This window comes from Mesoplodon mirus, assembly GCF_964341445.2.
Source record: "Mesoplodon mirus genome assembly, chromosome: 18".
Lineage (NCBI taxonomy): Eukaryota > Metazoa > Chordata > Mammalia > Artiodactyla > Ziphiidae > Mesoplodon > Mesoplodon mirus.
In genome coordinates, this window is record NC_138994.1 from 51,132,016 (window position 1) to 51,152,543 (window position 20,528).

Here is a 20,528-nt window from a genome sequence, read left to right on the forward strand (position 1 = left end):
CAGAAAGGAAGGCAGCAGAGCGGGACTCGCGGAGTGGCCCGTCCCCTGCCTCCTGACCGTGACTGAGGGGCCGAGGGAGCCATGTGCCTACAGAAGGCAGGACCCGGGAGAAAAAACCTGCCACCTGCTTTCTTTTCTCATATTTTCTGTGGCAGCTCTTGCTAACAGTGCAACCTTAAAACACACTTCTCTTGGAATCACCCTGCCCCTAACTGTTGCTTTGTTCAGAACTGAATGAAAAACTCTGGGGAACACATAGGCTGCCTCTCTGCTGGGTTTTCTAAAATGCTGGGGCACAGGGAGCCCTTCTGGGGAGGGTTTCTCAGGATGCTGAGCACCCTCTATGGTAGCACCAGAACGCCACAGAATGTGCTGCTTTTGGAAATGGGAGAGGGCTGCAGGAGGGTCCGGGTTACAAGAAAGTCAAAGAAGGAGGAAGAAGGGAGCGGTCTGCAGGCTCACCTGGTCAGGCAGGTGTGCCTTTCAGAGCTGGCCATTGGGAAAGAAGTGAGAATGCTAGGCTTTCAGAGAGATTTCTCTGTCCAACAGGAAGGTCTGGACTGTCTCAGTTTCCCCTTGAGAAAGTATTTATGAAACAATAACCTCCCATCACTATTTATTTGCAGTGCATTCACTTCTGCTTTCTCTTTCCACTAATGAGTCAGGAGTCATGCTGCTGAAGGACCCTCGTTTAGCTTTGAGGGAGCTCTGGGGACTTGCTGGTCTTCTTGTAAGGAGCTTGAAGAACTATTGACATCTCTGTGACCCCTTCCTGCAGGCTGTGAGCCAGAGGCCAAGCCTGGCCCAGTGCCTCTTCTGTTCACCCTTACTGCGTTTTGCTTTGTTAACTTTGTCCCAGTGGGAAGGATGAAGTGCCTGGGTCTGGGTCCATGGAAATGGAACCCTCAGTGGGGTCTGTGTTAGGTGAGAGAGGCTCGGCCCAGGACCACATATGTGCTGTGCTTGAGGAGTGGGGGACACACACGTATCTGGGAACTCTGGTTGCCTTGCCCCTGGTGGTGTGAAGGAGATTGACTTTGTACTCTTTTGTACATTTTTATTTATTTATTTATTTATTTTAAAGCCACTGTTTCTTTTCTTTTTAATTTTTTTAAAGGAACATACATTTATTTATTTATTTATTTATTTATTTGTTGGCTGCGTTGGGTCTTCATTGCTGCGCGTGGGCTTTCTCTAGTTGAGGCGAGCGGGGGCTACTCTTCGTTGTGGTGTGCAGGCTTCTCATCGAGGTGGCTTCTCTTGTTGTGGAGCACAGGCTCTAGGCGCGTGGGCTTCAGTAGTTGTGACACGTGGGCTCAGTAGTTGTGGTGCACGGGCTTAGTTGCTCTATGGCATGTGGGATCTTCCTGGACCAGGGGTCAAACCCATGTCCCCTGCATTGGCAGGCGGATTCTTAACCACTGCGCCACCAGGGAAGTCCCTATTTTTATTTTTTTAACCAGGTAGATTTATAAAAAATGGATATATCTCCTTCCTTCTCAAATTCCCAGGGGAAAACAAATGTTGAAATTGTAAGAAATATGTTAGAACTGTCAAACGTACACAGATTCCGCTAAGATGTATAAATTGTGAAGCAGGAGCCGTGGTTCTGTTTGTTTTTTGACAGTGTGAACACGACCACCTCTTTCATCAAAATGAAAAATAAAAATCTGGCATCACCCCCATTATTTGAGCCACACTATGCCTATGTGATGGCAGTTCTGAATTTCGCGATAAAAGAAAGAGATGGTCCTTGAGGAGTTTACGCTCTGAAATACAGAAAGGTGCTTTATTGTAATAAAGCCTAAGACAAATAGATAAGAACCACCACACCATGAATCCCCTTTAAGAAAGTCTTTAATGGGAATAAAGACAGAGACCTACCAGAGAATGGACTTGAGGATACGGGGAGGGGGAAGGGTAAGCTGGGACAAAGTGAGAGAGTGGCATGGACATATATACACTAACAAATGTAAAATAGATAGCTCGTGGGAAGCAGCCGCATAGCGCAGGGAGATCAGCTCAGAGCTTTGTGACCACCTAGAGGGGTGGGATAGGGAGGGTCGGAGGGAGGGAGATGCAAGAGGGAAGAGATATGGGGACATATGTATATGTATAACTGATTCACTTTGTTACAAAGCAGAAACTAACACACCATTGTAAAGCAATTATACTCCAATAAAGATGTTCAAAAAAAAAAAAAAAAAAGAAAGTCTTTAAAATGAGTTCATAGTTATTGTCCAAGAAATCTTTAGGGGAGGCTAGTAGGCTCATAAGGATTCTTTTTCTTTTCTTTTCTTTTTATGATTATAAAACAAAAAGTAAAAAGTCACTATTTTGGAAATATAAAATGTGGACTGTAAAATCCTATAAGCCTAACTTCATCAGTTTAGAATGTAACTCTTCATTATGAAAAAAATAAGAAAATCTGGATATACTAATGTTGCTCTTTTTAAAAGAAATACTGTTACAACTTGCCTTTTTCACTTAACAGTATATCTTTCATGTCTTTTCCTGCCAGTCCTTAGAAATCTACCTTATTATTTTAAACTATGGAGATTGGCCTCATTATTAAACAGTTCCATGTTATTCTATAATATAGATGTGCCATAATTTATGTAACCAGCTTCCTGCTAATGGACTTTTGGGTTGGTTTCCAATTTTTCTGATTTATGATGCTGCCGAAGTGAACATCCCTGTACATGTATTTCTGTAAAATAAATTCCTGGAAGTGGGATTGCTGGGCCCCAGGATCAGCATGTTTTAAATTTTAATATAGATTGTCAAATGGTCTTCCCAAAAGGTTATACACAGATGCTCGCCTTCCAGAATGTCTGAGAGGTTTTCCTCCACACCCCTTCCGATACCCTGTCATTAATCTTGCAAACATTAGCCAGTCTAATCTGGTGAAAACTGATATACTATGATTTAAAATTTTTTTCTTTGTTAGTGAGATGGAGCATCTTTTCACCTCTTTTTTGTGATCATTTGTATTTCTTCTGTGATTGCTTCTTTGTGTCATTTGTCCTTTTTTACAGGGTTGTTTCTCTTTTTTGTGTGTGTTTTTGAGCACTCTCTCACATACAAAAAAATTAGTTCTCTTTCTGAGTGAGCAAGGGGTCTTACCCTAGGTTTTTTTAGGCCTCTAGGTGGTCCATGAATAAGCTTCAGGAGGGCTGGGCACTCCCTTGAGATTCTCAGCAAGCAAGCAAATTGTGTGTGTGTGTGTGTGTGTGTCTGCACGCGCACACACATGCCGTGCAGGTGCATTTTTCTAGAGGAGGGTCTGTTGCTTTCATCAGCCTCTAGTAGGTCTGTGTGAAGCCAAACTCACTGCAGCAGGAGTGCTCTCCCAGAGGGAGGTAAAGGCTGCACAGGCCAGATAGTGACCAGGCAAGAAAACCATCGGATCATCACCTGAAGCGTTTGGTTAGCAGGCATCTGTTTAAGGGAGGTTGGTGGCTTGTCCTCTAAGGTCCCCATTCTTGGATCTAGAGCAGAGGTCAGCAAACTGCTGCCCCCAGGACACATCCAGACCACTGCAGGTTTCTGTAAACAAAGTTTTACTGGCACAGAGCCACTCCCACTTGTTTCTTTTGTGCTGTAGCAGCAGGGTGAAGTCGTTGTACAGAGACCACATGGCCTGCAAAAGCTAAAATAGTTATTCTCTGTCCCTTTACAGAAAAAGTCCAACAACCTTTGGTCTAGAGGCACCAAGAAGCTGCTCAATCATAATTCCCTGTTGGAAAGCAGGGGCTGACACCCACCCCCAGCCCCTGCTCACTCCCCTTCTAGTTTCATGGCCCAACTCCCTAAGCACTTTTTTTTTTTAAGGTTTTTTTTTTTTTAATTTATTTGTTTTTGGCTGCATTGGGTCTTTGTTGCTCTGCGCGGGCTTTCTCTAATTGTGGGGAGCGGGAGCTACTCTTCTTTGCGGTGCGTAGGATTCTCCTTGTGGTGTCTTCTCTTGTTGCAGAGCATGGGCTCTAGGCGCCCGGGCTTCAGTAGTTGTGGCTCGCGGGCTCTGGAGCGCAGGCTCAGTAGTTGTGGCGCACAGGTTTAGTTGCTCCGTGGCATGTGGGATCTTCCTGGACCGGGGCTCGAACCTGTGTCCCCTGCATTGGCAGGCGGATTCTTAACCACTGCGCCACCAGGGAAGCCCCCTAAGCACTTTTTATGTCATCTGCTTCCTCCTCCCCACACTGCCCCTGGCCTGAGGGACCTCCTTGGGCATTCCTCTGTCCCGTGAGGCCTCAGATAAGGAGCCTCTCCAGAACAGACCCCGAAAGGGGAATGAGAAGCAGGTCAGTGAGGGCAGGGCGGGAGCTCTTGGGCAACGTTCCTGGGCTGGCCAAGGCTTCTGCTGAGCAGAGCTGAATCTCGTTCTGACACAGCCCAGGCCTTTGAGAAAGCAGAACGGTCAGGATCGGCTCCCGGAGACGCCGAGCTGGCAGGACAACGGTACTTTCAGTTTGGGTCTCCCACCCATGTTCTAACTGGGGAGACAGAGGAGTCTTCAGGGTCACCTTTAGGAGCTTCCTAAATCAGATCTCCTACAACAGCTCTGGGGCCATGGGTAACACTCCGTAATAACCTGGGAATCTGGGGGGAATGTTGCCAGGGAAACCTTAATTGGGGGACTTTCTGAGTCCCAAGGGGTTTTGTGTTGCATGGGCTGTGGTATAAATAAACATGACCAGAGACGGTGAGCTGCTACCCCCATTGGTGAAGCGGGGGCCCCAAGTTGGCAGAATGCCTTTTCTCCACAGGCCTGTAGACCTCCCTACAGAGCCGGAGAGGTGTGTACTCATAGGTGATCCCGTCCGCTAGAGCAGAGACTGGATCCCATGCCAGGGGGGCTGCTTAATGGCTAGAACTGGCTTGCCCAGGTCCCTGCCGCAGAGGGCCCCGGGCAATGCGACACCCTCAGAGGAGGAGGGTGCGGGTCATTGGTGGTGCAGGGCACACCCCGAGGTGCCGAGCCTCAGCCTCCCCCCTGGACATCTGGACAGCACACTCTGGTCTGTTTGCTCAAGGCCTCGCATTTGCACAGGTCTTTAACTCGCTTCATTGGCTTGAGGAAAACACCAGCCGGTGGCAGAGGCGGCATCTCTGGGCTGCCTTCCGACGATCCGGGGCCGGGGTTGCTTAGAGATGGGAACCAGATGCCGCCAGTGTTGTGAACACGTCATTTCCACTTCATTCCTCTGACCCCTGTCAGTGTGGGTGAGATGGGGAGTTCTGAGCTGAAACCCTCCCAGAAAAGTGATGACAAAATGTTGCCAGGCTCCTTAATGAAAAATTTCTCTGTGGGCTTTCCCTATTTGATTCATCGAAGTCTTACTTTGAACCTGAGGAAGAAGCGATCCCACGGGAGTTGGGATCTGGGTTTGAAGAGAAATAAATATCCCTCTTCAAACACCTGAGAGAAGGGGTGGGAGAGGATTCGGGGTACAGCAGTGAAGCAAATGCCCCCTGGGGGTGTGTGGGGGAGTTTAGCATTCCTGCTCAGGCCAGGAGAGGGTCCCCAAGGCATCCTACGTGCCCCAGGTGCCAGGTGAGCGGGACCCTCCCAATGCCCAGAGCCAGCTCTGCCTCTGGGTTTCTGTTCTGAGCCTTGAGAACCCAAAGCAGTCAGCTGATCACCATTGGCTTGGGAAAAATCCACCCATCAGCGCGCTCCACATTCCGGAGTTGCCCCAGCACGTGACTCGTTCAGGGGTGGACAACGTGTAGTGGGGACATCGGGGATGGACCTGGCTGGGAAAGCGGATGAGGTGACTGAGGGTGTGGAGCCCCTCCTCCTCACCCCTTCAGCAGTGGAGCGGAAAGGTGAAAGGACCTTCTCCGGGTAGCGTGTGCCTGGAGCTGTTGGCTGTGAAGGGTTAGAAAAGAGCCCGGTTGGGCCGAGTCCGCTTGTCCAGACTGGCACCTGGATCCTGGCCTGTTGAGGTTGCACAGAGCTCTGCGTGTGTACCGCCGCCACCTGAGGACAAGGCTCACCTCTGGAAGGGGCCTGAGGGCCAGAATGCCAGCCCCTCGCCCACCCGGCGTGGCATGCGGCTGCTCCCTGAGGACCAGGGGGAGCCCCCAGCTGGTGGGCTGGGGAGATCACTGATTTGGAAAGTCGGTGCCAGGTGGCTACACAGTGGCTCTTCTGTCCCGTCTGCCAGCAAGCCCCAGGCCTGAGTTGGGGGCCCCTGGGAAGAGAGACATCTTAAAGAGGGTCCTCCGAGGAGGACAGCCCACCCTCACCGTGCTGGAGCCTAGGCTTCTGGTGATTCTCATCCAGTAGCAGTGCTCTGTGGCCAGCACTCCAGGGGAGGGGCCATCTGCAGCTGCTGTTTTCCCCTCTGGGAAGGTCACACAGCCTGTTTACAGTGCAGCCCAGGGGCTGAGAGAATGAGTCACCACCAGCTCACGCAGGGATGGCCTCCCTATGTGAGCCAGGCCAGCACGGAGGGCCGGTTCTGCCTGGCTGAGCCCCCTCCAGCCCTAGTCCTCCCCAAGGCAGCAGGGGTGGCGGTGGGAAGCACCCAGAGCCCGGGAGGGGGCCTGCGCCCCCCACCTGCAAGTGCAGTTGTGAGCCCAGGGTCAGGAAGCCGCCCCTGCTGAGTGTTTTCCCCGCATCTGTCATTGCAGTTCAGCTACAGCTTCCTACTTGGCAGAAGACATGGTTCTTCCCCCTCCGCCCGACCCTCAAGCCGGTACTAGGGCACTCTGCTCAGTACTCAGCCACCACTCACTCTATCACCAGGGCTTCTGAGTGGCCATTATGTGCAGCTGAGGTCAGGCAGAGGCAGAAGGAGAGAGGAGGGAGGGAGGGAGGGAAGGAGGGAGGGAGGGAGGGTCATGTGGAGACCAGTGGGGGAGGAGACTCAGACAAGAAGATGAAACAACAGAGAGTCTACAGCCAAATGCAAGTCCACCTGACTGTGTGGCCCTGGACTGTGGGGAGGTCGGCCAAGGAAGGTCAAGGGGAGAGAAGGAGGCAGGTAGGTCTAAAAGGAGCACTGGAAAGGATATAAGAAATCTCTAGTGGGGAGAGCAAACAGAATGCTTAATAAGGGACGCAGAGAGGTGTGAGAAGTAAGGGTAGTTGCCTTTGTCCCCCAAATCAAGTGTGTACCCTTCAAGGGCCATGTGAGTTTTCCAAGACACAGAGTAACGCAGTGGCTATGCACGTAAGCTTGACCTGCTTTGAATTCCAAATTTGACCCTTACCAGCTTGGGGGAGTCCCTTGACTTTTCTAATCCTAAAGTTTTGTACCATTAAGTGAGGGTAAAAAGTGACACCTGGGACTTCCCTGGTGGCGCAGTGGTTAAGAATCTGCCTGCCAATGCCGGGGACACGGGTTCGAGCCCTGGTCTGGGAAGATCCCACATGCTGTGGAGCAGCTAAGCCCACGTGCCTCAACTACTGAGCCCGCGTGCCACAACTACTAAAGCCCGCGCACCTAGATCTTGTGCTCTGCAACAAAGAGAAGCCATCGCAATGAGAAGCCCACGCACCGCAACGAAGAGTAGCCCCTGCTCGCTGCAACCAGAGAAAGCCTGCGCGCAGCACCGAAGACCCAACACAGCCAAAAATAAATAAATAAATAAGTTGTTTTTTTTTTTTAAGTGACACCTATCTGGTAAGGATGTTTTGAGGGCTTTTAGGATAATAATAGTTGCTATTATAATAATAATGCTATTATATTATTTAGTATATTAACATAACTATGTTACATTATTATATAACTTAATAACAAGGAAAAATCCTCTGATTGAGCTGCTCCTGGGCACAGCAAATGGGGGAAATTTCCTCTAGCAGGCACGACAGCTTTGGGAGGAAGGGAAGGAAGTAGCTTAAAAGGATAAAACACAATTAGTATTAACATATGAAAAATAGTTAATGCCCCCAGGGAAACCTTCTTGTCTCCTGTGCTTGCTATTTTGTGACCACACATTGACTACTGCCAGGATGTTTATGCTTTGGGTTTCGCTGGTCAAGTTCATCCTTGATACTGTTTTCAGAGAGATTTCATCTGACACAAATGTTAGGTAGTCCCTAAAAGCTGAAACAGACTTTGACTACCTATTTAAGCACTTACATTGGTTAAAAAAAAAAAAAAAAACCCCACCATGAACTAAGAAGTTAAAGGACAAACTAGGAAAACATACCTACAGTATATGGACAAACAGTGAGGGTCTTTAATATATAAAGAGCCTATGCCAAATCAATATGAGCAAATTAACATCCTCAGAGGAAGAAAGGACAATAGGAATATAAATGAGGATATAAATGACTGATTTTAAAAACCGTAGAAAAAATGTTCAAAGTCATTAACAATCAATAAATGTAAGTTTTTTCAATTTCAATTGGTATAAGTTTTCTGGAAGGCAGTTTGGCACAGAGTATCACAAAAACTTAAAAATATGTATTCCCTTTTGCCAAATGATTCTACTTTCGGGAATTTACCTTAAGGAAATCATAGCTATATGCATGTATGTTTATCTTCAAGAATGTTCATTAAAATGTTATTTATGATAAAAATTAAAAAGGCTCTGAGAACATCAGAGAAATGGTTGCATAAATTATAGACCATCCAGAAAAGGAAATACTGGACAGTTGTTACAAATTATGTTGAAGATGAATACTAAATTACAAAATATTTATAATATATCAAGTAAAAAAGAAAAAGTTTATAAAATAATATGTAGCATATGATCCCAGTTTGGTTACAAAGCTATAGGTATTTATGGGAAAAAGATTAAAAGGAAATATATCAAAATGGTAACATGGCTATGTCAGGGGAATTTTTATTTCATTCTTTATGTGTACTTTGTTCCAGATGTTTTACAATGGACATGCATTGCTCTTCTAATCAGGAAAAATAATCGTAATTTAAATACAAGATGTACATGTTGGTAAGAAAGCCGCACAGTGTGGTTTGCCCTGAGGCTCTGTACACCCTAGGAATGGCCCTGCTGACTAAAATAACATGTTAGGGAGGAGAATTTTCAGGGTGTTGCAAAAACTGTTCCAGGCAGGGAGAGGCAGGGAAGCAAGGAGGGCAGCTGGAAGGTTACTGCCCTTTTCCAGGCATGAGGGCAAGTGTCTCATCCAGGACCAGATGTCAAGTCAGTCTCCTCTCCCAGCTTCCCGTTCTTGCCTGTCCTGGATCCAGTTCTGGGGAGAAGACTCCAGAAGATGAGGTCAGAGTTGCCCACTAGCCCCAAGCCCCTGTTGTTCTGTTCTAGCTTGGGTTAGGGTGGAAAGAAAAGGGCTACCTACCAAGCAGTCTGCTCTTCAGAAGTATCCCCTCGCCCTGTCAAAAAGTTGGGGACACTCTTTTTACCCAAAGGTGACTACTCAACAAAAGTGTTTCCTGGCTTGACTGCACCGACTGGCTGTTGTCCTCCATCTGCTCTTCTGGTTGGGTTCTAAGCCCTCTTTGACCCCTTTCTTCCTCCACCTGCCCTGGCTGGAGTGGCATCCCAGGCTAGAACAGTTTCCTCTTTCCATACAAGCAGAACTAATCTTTGGATTCTCCCTGGGGCAGATGTGGCCCCAGAAATGCCTGAGGCTGCCTTGCTGGAGTAGCCAGCGTGGCACAGCCCAAATATGTGAGCTCAGAAACCCAGGCTGTGCTCTGAACCGCAGCATACCTGGGAGGCAGGTGTGCAAAGAGTAAGATTGTGCACCTTTAGTGCTCACTTGGATGTGCCTGGGCACCCATGAGCACATCACATTTCCTCTGTCTTTGATTGGGGGAGTTTCCATATGCTCCTTACCTCCCTCTGACCCTCTCTGAGAAGACTGAGTTGACACAGGGGGCTGGAAGAAGAGCTCTTTGTGTGCTGGGGATTCTTCGGGTAGGCTGGAGAGCCACCCTGGCTTCATGCCATAGGATGGCTTTGTTGGCCATACACTATAGATTTATTCATGTTCCTTTTAAATCCTGGGATCCCAAAACATCTCAAGTCTCTTATTCATGTTTTCTTTTCTTAAGAGTGATATTGAGACATAATTCACATACCATACAATTTACCTAAAGTATACAATTCAATGGTTTTTAGTCTATTTATAGAGTTACACAGTCATCACCAGAATCAGTCCTATCACCCCAGATCACATCTCTGTACCCATTAGCATTTCTTCCTATTCCTCCCAGCTTCTCCTACCCCAACCCTAGGTAACCCCTAATCTAGTCTCTGTCTCTATGGATTTGCCTATTCTGGACATTTCATATGAATGGAATCCTACAATTTTGTGCTCTTTCGTGACTGGTTTCTTTCACTTAGCATAATGTTTTCAGGGTTTATCCATGTTGTATTGATAGCATGTATCGGTACTTCATTTGTTTTTGTGGCTGAGTAATATTCCATTGTGTGACTATGCCACATTTTGCTTATCCAGTCATTGATGGGCATGGAGGTTGTTTCCACTTTTTGTATATTATAAAGAATGGGGACTTCCCTGGCAGGCCAGTGGTTAAGACTCTGCGCTTCCACTGCAGGGGGTGTGGGTTCAATCCCTGGTCCGGGAACTGAGATCCTGCATGCCACAAGGTGCAGCCAAAAAAAAAAAAAAAAACACTGCTATAAACATTCATGTACACATGGGCATATATTTTCATCCCTCTTGGGTATATATATACCTAGGAGTGAAATTTCTGGGTCATATGGTAGCTCTGTGTTTAATTGAGGAACTGCCAGAGTGTTTTCCAAAGTGGCTGTGTACCATTTTACATTCCTACCAGTAGTGTAGGAGGGTTCTGATTCCTCTGTATCAGCACCAACATTTGTTATTATGTGTTGTGGTTTTTTTTTATTATTATAACCACCCTAGGGGGTATGAAGCGGTATCTCATTGTAGTTTTAGTTTGCATTTCCCTATGATTAATGATATTGAGTATCTTTTCATACCGTTATTGGCCATTTGTATGTCTTCTCTGGAGAAATGTCTATTCAGAAATGTCTGTTTGCCCATTTTTTAAAATAAATTTATTTATTTTATTTTATTATTATCATTATTATTTTTTTGGCCACGTTGGGTCTTCATTGCTGCGCGCAGGCTTTCTCTAGTTGTGGCGAGCAGGGGCTACTCTTCGTTATGGTGCGCGGGCTTCTCATTGCGGTGGCTTCTCTTGTTGCGGAGCACGGGCTTCAGTAGCTGTAGCACGCAGGTTTCAGTAGTTGTGGCTCGCGGGCTCCAGTAGTTGTGGCTCGCGGCCTCTAGAGCGCAGGCTCAGTAGTTGTGGCGCACGGGCTTTGTTGCTCCGCAGCATGTGGGATCTTCCTGGACCAGGGCTCCAACCCGTGTCCCCTGCATTGGCAGGTGGATTCTTAACCACTGTGCCACCAGGGAAGCCCTATTTTCCCCTTTTAAAAATAGTTATATATGTTTTTTTTTTTTACTGAGTTGTAGGAGTTCTTTATATACTGCAGATACAGGTACCCTATCAGACAGATGATTTGTACAAATTTTCTCTCCTCTGTGCCTCTGTTTTCTTGATGGTGTCTTTGAAGCACATTTTAAATTTTGATGATGCCCCTTCTTCATTTTTAATTGTGGTCAAAACAGGCAGAAATGATGAGGGGCAGGTAGATGAACACATTCAAACCGCCTCCGTTCAGCAACAGCAGATTAGCTTGCAGGCAGCCATCACGTGGTCCATGTTCGATAAAACCCCAAAATGATTCCAGACAAAGGGGGAGGGGAACATGTATTAGGTCCATATAAACACCTGAGTTCAGTGAAACAGGTTGGCAGATCCAGGGAGCGATTCTCAATGCCAGGGACCTTGTGGGTGTCGCTGGGAAGCCTTCACCACGCGGTACGAGCTCCCCTGAGGTTAGCAAGAGCAGCCAAGACTGCTGTTTGAGGAGGATGCACTTCGCCCCATGTCTGTTTGGATCCATGACCGAGTTGCCACATTATACCGTGTCTGGATTTGTATGCAATCACTGGGGGTTTCAGCTTTGCAGTCGTGTTGGATGGGCCCAGGACAAGCTGCTGTGAGATGGGAGGAGTGGCCTCACAGGGAAGATGGCCTGAGCCTTTCTTGCTGTTGCTCTTTCCAGGTGGAAAAGGGGAAAGCCCTCCTTGGACCTAGAAATTCAGATGCAGGACTTCCAGGCCAGCCCCCTCATCCGCCCTGGGGGCTGTAGAATTGTGATTGGCACCTTCCAGAGACCTACTCTTCTCAGAACCGAAAGCAGCCTTTGCTGACATCTGGTCCTTTTGGGACACTGATATTTTTATTTATAAAATCATCTCATCCTCAAATAGATTCTTACTTCTAACAGGCTTGCTCCCTTTGAGGGTTGCCTCGGGCTCCCAGCTGTGCTTGCTGGCACCTCCTTGTGACCCTGCAAAGGTGGAAGGACCTGGCTTGTGCCGGAGAAGAGAGGAGGGATGCTTGCCAGCCAGGAAGTCTACCCGCTCTGTCCTCCTGTGCAGAGTCTGAGTTCTGTATTACTCTCCTCCCCTTCCTTTATCAACCTCAGTCTGGGAAGAAAAAACTTTCAGTTAGCTGCGATTACCCCTGGACTGATGCCCCCGTGAATTACACAGGGAGGAGAGCAGATAAGAAATGGTGCCTGAGGATGCCGTGATTCTTCCCCTCCTCTTTCATCCGTCCCCTGTCTGTTCTCTCAGCAGAAGTCTCCCTTGCTTCTTATCTTTCAGCTGCCCAACATGTTTGGTGACCTTCGGTCCACGTTTATTGCCTTGATGATTGGATCCTATGCCTCCTCAGCAGTCACCTTCCCAGGAGTCAAGGTGAGCGTATGAACTAGTGTCTGAGCAGAGGCCTCTTTTAAGACTCCTTCAGCGCTCCCAGAAGAGGGAAGTCATTGTGGGCGCTGGGGCCCCCCCTTCCCCCAAGCCCCATCTCGGGGGAGGATGCACCTGGGCACCATGGGGGTAAGAAAAGAAACCTGCTGTGCTGGGGTTGGGGGAGGGGGGTGGGGGGTTGGGAAATCCAAGCATATCACTGCAAGGTGTGACTGAAGGCTGTCTTTGCGTTTCAGGGCTGGGGACAGAAAGGGGGTGAGTGTTTGTCCCCAGTCCTGGGTCTAACTCTAGTCCCCCCACCCCCAGGTCTGTTGTTGAGCTGTATTGCTCCCCATTGCCAGAGCGCAGCTCTCAGCCAAGTTGGTTCAGCTGTTTCCCTCCCAGGCAGGATTCTGAGCCTGTGGAAGTCACACAGGGTCAGGATGGAGCAAACACCTCACTGTTCATCAGTCCCAGTTCCTGCTCCAAATCCTGTTGCTCCTGAAAGGGCTTCAGAAGGGGCTTCTCCCTTCTGTGGCACCAGCACCAAATAAATACCCTTTCCTGAGAGGTCCAAGGGGGAGAGGCCATAGGGCAAGAGGAGGAGGAGTCACAGGAGGCGTGGGCCAGGGGCTTCCCTGGGGGGCCAGTGGTGAAGACTCCACGCTTCCACTGCAGGGGGCACGGGTTTGATCCCTGGTCGGGGAACTAAGATCCTACATGCCACACAGTGTGGCCAAAAAACAAAACAAAAAGACATGGGCCGGCCACCTGGACATCGAGGTGCTTAGAGGGGCTGGGGCCAGACGTCTGTGGATTTTAGGGATCCTCGAGTTCCTGGAGTGCAGGGGAGCCTACAGGTTCCCCCTCCTCCTCTTCTCCGTGTCTAACTGCTGTCCCCTCCCTGGGTAGCTGGGCTGCTGTCTACTCTGGGGACTCTTGTGTTGGAAATCAATGGCAATGATGACATTAACAGGCTTGCAGGCTTCTCACCTGTCAGGCCCTGTCCTGAGCCCTCTACCCGCTTGACCCCCACCTTGACACCATGAGGGTACATGCCAGTGTCACACCCATGTCACAGAGGAGCAAAGCGAGACTTCCAACTGTTCATTCCTTGAGTATTTTTTTGGCACCTACCGTGTGTATGCTTCAAGGTACTAGAGAAACCAGTGGACAAGGCTGGAGGTTCCTCTCAGGGAGCTGGCCTAATAACAGATGAGGAAATGAATCAAGAAGTCAAAAATCTCAGCCAGGGCTGTTCGCTGTGAGCCAGTGATGTGACAGTGCTGGATGATCTGGGAGGGCCTCTCCCAGGAGGTGACATTTGGTCCAAGCTGGAAGCATTTGGTCCAGGGCGAGCTAAGATTATTGGAATGCAGGTGCCTGACGACCAAACACCCAGGCTGATGGGGCCATGCCTCCCCTCGCAGCTGAGTGCAGGCAGAGCAGGACTGCTAGGTGCCCCTACCCACTGCCCGCTCCGGCTTCCTTCTGCTAACTCTGCCCTCTGCCCTGCCCAGACTCCAACCGCTACCCCGTTGTGCCTCTCAGGTCATCTACGACTTCGGCGCCTCCTTCATCGTCATGCTCGTGGTCTGGGCCGGCTGCTCCGGGCTGGTTTTCCTCAACTGCTTCTTTAACTGGCCCCTGGAGCCCTTCCCGGGCCCAGAGGACATGGACTACACGTAAGTGGACGTGTGGTCTGCTCCCACCCCTACGCCGGCCAGGGGCCCTGGCAGCGCGGCAGACACTCTCCTGTGGCCTCTAGGGTGAAGATCAAGTTTAGCTGGCTGGGCTTTGACCACAAGATCACCGGGAAGCAGTTCTACAAGCAGGTGACCACGGTCGGGCGCCGCCTCAGCGTGGGCAGCTCCATGCGGAGCGCCAAGGAGCAGGCGGCACTGCAAGAGGGCCACAAGCTGTGCCTGTCCACCGTCGACCTGGAAGTCAAGTGCCAGCCCGATGCCACAGGTACCCGCGTGCGGCCCCCACCTCCTGAGCCTGCCTGAGCTGTCAGCAGGAGCTTCTGAACCCACACCCGCACCCCAGCGGCCAGTCCAGATTTGGAAGCTGCAGCCCCCTCGGGGGGACCAGCGCCCGCTGAGGGCTTTGTGGGTACCATCTCCCTTAATCCGCATTTCATGCCCAAAGGGCCGGTGGCACCATCCAGCCTGCCTTACAGACGAAGGGTCAGCGAGGGTGACGGACTCACCCAGCTTGTTTCGTACGGCTGGGTGACCTAACTCCTGCGTCCAGCCGTCCACCGCATCCAGCATGATTTGGTCGGCAAAGCAGGGCTCTCAGACCCATGCTCCCAGCCCCTGGGTGGCGGGTGGGCCGTGGCCACGGCGGTACCGCCCGGTTCTCCCTGAGCACCCTCTTCTCCCCGCAGCGGCCCCCTCGTTCATGCAGAGCGTGTTCAGCCCCATCCTGCTGCTCAGCCTGGTCACCATGTGTGTCACTCAGCTGCGCCTCATCTTCTACATGGGCGCCATGAACAACATCCTCCAGTTCCTGGTCAGCGGCGACCAGGACGTAGGTAGGTGGCCTCCAGGCCCCAGGGCACAGCCCATGAGCGGTGGTCACTCCTGCCCGCCTGAGGTTAAGCCCGCTGCCCGGCTGGCTGGAGGGTGTTGGGCTGGGCTGGACCAGCAGGGCCATGTGATGGCAGAATCCAAGGGCCTGATGGTGTGTCAGAGCCAGTTCATCACAGCCGGGCCCAACTGTCCTTTCATGTCCCCGTCAGGGTTTCCCGGTTTAGGAGGGAGGAGAGGACTAAAATAACTCCGTGTGTTTGGGGTGTGGGGATGTGGTGTTTTTTTTTTCGGGGGGGGATGTGTTTTTTGCTGCCTGAGGGGGACGGTTGACGTGTGTGTTTGTAAATGAAAACACTGCACAGAACGCGGTACTCCACCTGAGAGCTTGTTGAAAGACTATCAGTCAAACCCAAGGCCAAGAATTCTCCGGGAAACCGCAGGGGTGCCGCGTGGAGAGGCTGGGGGCCGAGATGGGGGCTGGGCGACTGCGGCTGGCGACTGCGGCTGGAGCCTGGGGCTCCTGGGCCTGCACCGGATCTGTGCCCTGAACTGGGAAGCAGAGCCAGGTGGAGCCTTCCTCGTGGGTAATCCAGTCCAGGCTTGTTACTTCTGGTAGACAGAACTGATAACCCACCTGCCACTTTTCCAAAAGAACACACAAGCTGATTAGAGGTTTTGAGTCTACAAAGAAAGTCAGTACTTCCTCAGGGCCTGAGCTGAGTCAGCTTTAGTTATCCCTAAGCGGGACAAACACATCTGGTAAATCCTTTTTATTGGCTGTCTCATTGGTGTGCAACTTTTGGGTTGGTTTCCCCCCCACCCCCACCCCGGGAAGATCTGCCAGGCACTGTAAGTTTTTAAAGAGGATGAGAAACCCGGCCTTAACAAAAGGGGAAGGTGACAAAGAGGCACAGATAATGCAGGTTCTACTCCAAAAATGGGTGTTCGGACGTGAAGCAATGTGGAAAAACCCTATCATGCGCCCTTGCAAAAATTTGTAGCAAACGCAAAGATAGGAAGAAAAATAACCTGTTTAGCTTGGTTTCGTCCAATGATATTCCCCTATATTTCTACCACAGGAACGCTTTTATTATGTAACATTCATTAAAATCTGTGTGCCACGCTTTGGGGAGAGATGACCTATCGTGTCTATTTGCCCCCTATTGTAAACCCTGAGGCCCAGACAGGTGGAGACTCTGACGGGTACAGAGAAGGGCCCTCACTGGCCCTTGGAAGGCAAATCTCCCTGCTGCTGAGTCACGGCCTTTTACTCTCTGAGAACTCTTGCTGCCCAAGAGGCATTTTTTCCATCTGTTTCCCGCATTCAAAAAGTCAATTTCAAGAAGTAGAGGAAGTTGGGCCAGGAAATTCGGTCTGCAGCTGACAGGGCATTGGTTTTCCCCATCCTGCTCCTGTGAGCAGTTAAGCCTGACATCACACACACACACACACACATGCACACACACATGTCTGGCTATCAGGGTCAGGGGGCCAGTAGGTGGACGGGAGACCAGCGCTGGCTAGTGAGATACTTGGGCTGGGTGTGGGGTGGATTCTTTGCCCCCGGAGGGGACAAGGGCAGTGAGGACCAGGTTCTGCCAGGTCTCCTGCACCCACGCCGCTTCCCCATCACGGTCCCCCGCGAACACCACAGGCCTGATTCACCAGCCCGCCTGTGACGAGGCACCAGCTGCACACCAGTGAGGCCCCAGCCGGCAGGAAAACGTCCGCAGACACCCGCGCTGGGCACTCTTGAGGGTCGGGGCTTGGTGGGAAATGGCGTGTGAGCTGGGCCCAGAGCTAGCCTGCCTCCGTGCCCCATCCCCCCGTAACAACCTTTGACATTTCTGCTGCTGACCTCACTCCTCTCTGCTTTTTCACTTTTGCTTTCTTGATGCAGTGATGGCTACTGGTAAGCTGGGGGGGACGGGGGATTGTCAGGGAACACATGACATCCTCTCCTAGCCGGTCTCTGTTCAACTGAGAAACACCTCTCCTTGAACTCCAGACATCCCCCTCGGCCAGACCTGTGTTTGGGGGTGGGGCAGTCCACATTCAGCTTCTGTTTGTCTGAGAAATCCCATCGTAATTTTAAGGCTCTTTGAAGATTGAAGCCCTTACGTCAGAGCCCTTGTGAATGGTGCCTTCCTGGTATATTTCTAGAGGCAGAAAACTGACGGCCAGTCACACACAAAACCTCAGTCCCAGGCATTGGTAATTTTGTGGTTCCCAAAGTCAGAGAGACTTCCTGGAGCTTCTGGGGGAAGTCACTGTGACATACTGGATTTCATGAGCTGTTTCTTGGAAATAGGCGAGGACTTTGGAGAAAAGAAAAGGGTGGCCTGCCCCTCGCTCCGGCTTTGATTTCAGAGGTTAAGGTCTCCGGGCTCCCCTCATGACCCACAGTGAAAAGGGGGCGGTTCTGGAGAGGATCCCAGAAGGGCTTGTGGGGTCACAGAGCCTGCCCAGCGCCCACCCCAGGCTCTGCCGGCAGCCGCCGTGACCCAGCCCGTCTTTATCCCCAGTGGGTCTCTACACCTCCATCTTCGGTGTGCTCCAGCTGCTCTGCCTGCTCACGGCCCCCGTCATTGGCTACATCATGGACTGGAGGCTGAAGGAGTGTGAGGATGCCCCTGAGGAGCCCGAGGAGAAAGACGCCAACCAGTGCGTAGGCGGAGCTCGTGGCCCGGGCCCCGGCCCCCAGAGGGAGAAGCCCACCAGTCAGGTGTTAGGCGGCATCCGGGTGGGTGGGTTAGGTTTTAAAGTTAGCAGGAGAGGCGAGAGGGGTCTGTGCTCAAAGCTGCTCTTGGCCTCGCTCAGCTCAGCGCACATTTTGGTCTGTGGCTTCTGTAAGGAAAGTCTTTGTATGCAAAACTTGGGGAAGCACGGAGCTCGAAGAGAGAAGGAGAGAAGCCAGAGGGAGGTCTGTGCAGACAGCTCTCCGACATCCCGCTCTTAGGGCTGCACTCCGATCCTTAACGCAAGTAGTACACCCGCACACATCCTCAGAGTGGTCCTGTTTGCCTGCAAGGTCTGCTCCGCTGGGTGTGAGTAGTGAATGGCTGTAACCTTAATGCGTGTTAACAGATCTGTTCATGACTGAGAATGAAGCAAGGGACCGGAGCCCTCCTTTACAGAAGGGTTGGGCTCTAAGATCAGAGGATGAGTTAAATGCTGTCTTCTCTGACTCCACCTTAGTACAGTAAGCTCCTCTTTACTGTATCAGGCCCTGTGCCAAGCCCTTAATGCACAGCATCTCAGGTAAGCCTCCCAATACCTTGATGAGTTAGACCCATTTTGCAGATGAGGGGACTGAAGCTAGGCGTCTGAGTGGCTTGCCTGAGGTCACATAGGGAGAAAGTGGTGGGTCTGGGCCTCCCTGCACATCTCTGAGCCCTTGGATGTCATACAGTTGTCTGTGAGGTACCTTTGTGGGTGTTGAGGCTGGAATCAGTAATAGTGAATTCACAGGGAAATAATTACAGAGAATGCTCTGTTATGTAGGTCAGGTCCTACAGCCAGAAGGCTGTTGGTGCCCATTCCAGTTCCATCTGCCGCGTGCTCGTTTCTCCTTCACCCCTTCCTGCCGCCCAAGGAGAAATCCACTCGCTCCCTTTTTTGGCTTATTATCTGGCTTAGTGTCAGCTCCCTGCAGGATTCAGGTGAAGTTGGAGCCAGTAGTGAAGGAGACTTTGCCACGTCCTGACCTGGGTGCAGTCTCCTCCTCCCTCCCCTTCATCGGACCTCAGTCTTCACTGAAGCAGCGCAGGGTGTTGACGCCCATCTCCTCGTGTCTTCTGGCGTCCGACCTCTCCACTGAGGTTCACACTCCACGCTCAGTTCAGGGGGTGCAGTGGGGAGTGTCCCTCGTGCTGGTCTAGCCCCCCCACAGTCCCTAGCACATGCTTGCGGGTGGTCTCTGAGCCTTGCACTGTCCACAAGCTGTGACTCCCGGGACCTGACTTCCTGGGAGAGCCTATCCTCCAGGGAGCCCCCAGCTCCGGTGTGTGCTCTGCGTTTCCACAGAGGTGAGAAGAAGAAGAAGCGGGACCGGCAGATCCAGAAGATCACCAACGCCATGCGGGCCTTCGCCTTCACAAACCTGCTGCTCGTGGGCTTTGGGGTGACTTGCCTCATTCCCAACCTGCCTCTACAGGTGGGTATGGGGAGAGGGAGAAGCCAGGTGGGGTATGGGGTGATGAGACTGAAAGGTGCATGATGTCTCATGGAGGAGAGAACAGTGCTCTCTCAGCAGAGAACAGTGACTTTGCATTTGTTTAATTCAACCAACCAATCTATCAACCAGCTCGCTGTGATTTACCAAAGGGCCCCCTACCTGCCAGGCTCTGTACGTGCATGATGCTGGGAGCAAGCTGTAAATGAAACTCAGATTGCCTTTCACAGAAGACTCTTCTCTATGAAAGTATATAATTCTTCTTGGTCTTTAGGCATCTTGCATACCATGAATGCCATCATCTTACCATTTCTGGAACCATGTGGTGTAGTTGTGTGGCTGCTTCTTTTGCATGTGCTCAAACAGCTGAAGTCTGATGTCCAAAGAATTCTGGCTAGTCTGTGGCGTTGGTGGGAACGTCTGCTCCTCCAGTACAAGGGAGCCGCAGGAAACAGACCGATGATCCCTTGGCATCTGGGTTCAAAAGTTTAATTCCTTCTCACAAGATTTCCAGTGCCTTTGGAACCTGACTTTTGGCAGAGGGTTTGAGAAAGGTAGATTTTGTTACCAGCCTGGCTCCACCCTTAGGTCCACAGAAGTGTTGTAGTTCTAATCCCCAGATTTATGAACTTGGAAGGGACAAAAGTGATGGCGTTGCTTCCAGATGGGTGTGACCCAAGTCCAGATGGTATCTTGGACCAGGTCCAGGAGGAAAGCAAGAGTCCCTTTCTACAAGTGGCCGCACGTAGAAGTTCATTGAACACCCAGGTGTGCACCACCCACAGGTGCTACCATGTGTTTGTGCCGACACTGTGTGCAGCCAGAGTAAACCACCGGAGGCCCTACCAGTTCCAGATGGGAGTATTGCTGCATCCCTGGTGCCCTCCCGGCCTCCTGGTGGTGGCCCTCTCCGCAAGACCAGCAGACCCTTGCCCTGACCACCCTTGTCCAGTTGCGGGGCAGTGCTCAGTGGGGACAGTCATCTGCTTTGTGTTTTATCCAGTTCTTATTGAAAGACAAGTTGTGAAAAAGCAGCAAGGCATTTGGAGTG

The 20,528-nt window shown here is 50.8% G+C and overlaps 1 protein-coding gene across 7 annotated transcripts in view; it reads left to right on the forward strand.

Moving 5' to 3' along the window:
* The window catches only part of SLC43A2 (solute carrier family 43 member 2), a 38,418-nt gene that overhangs the window by 12,511 nt on the left and 5,379 nt on the right, over positions 1-20,528 (forward strand). For 6 of the 7 annotated variants that reach the window (XM_082604114.1, XM_082604118.1, XM_082604120.1 and 3 more), the window contains 6 exons: positions 12,680-12,772; positions 14,318-14,451; positions 14,535-14,737; positions 15,159-15,305; positions 17,829-17,967; positions 19,330-19,459. In XM_082604114.1, coding sequence (XP_082460240.1) covers positions 12,680-12,772; positions 14,318-14,451; positions 14,535-14,737; positions 15,159-15,305; positions 17,829-17,967; positions 19,330-19,459 — 846 coding nt within the window. Of the gene's footprint in view, positions 1-12,679; positions 12,773-14,317; positions 14,452-14,534; positions 14,738-15,158; positions 15,306-17,828; positions 17,972-19,329; positions 19,460-20,528 lie in introns of all 7 variants that reach the window. The other variant, XM_082604116.1, reaches the window with a different exon arrangement.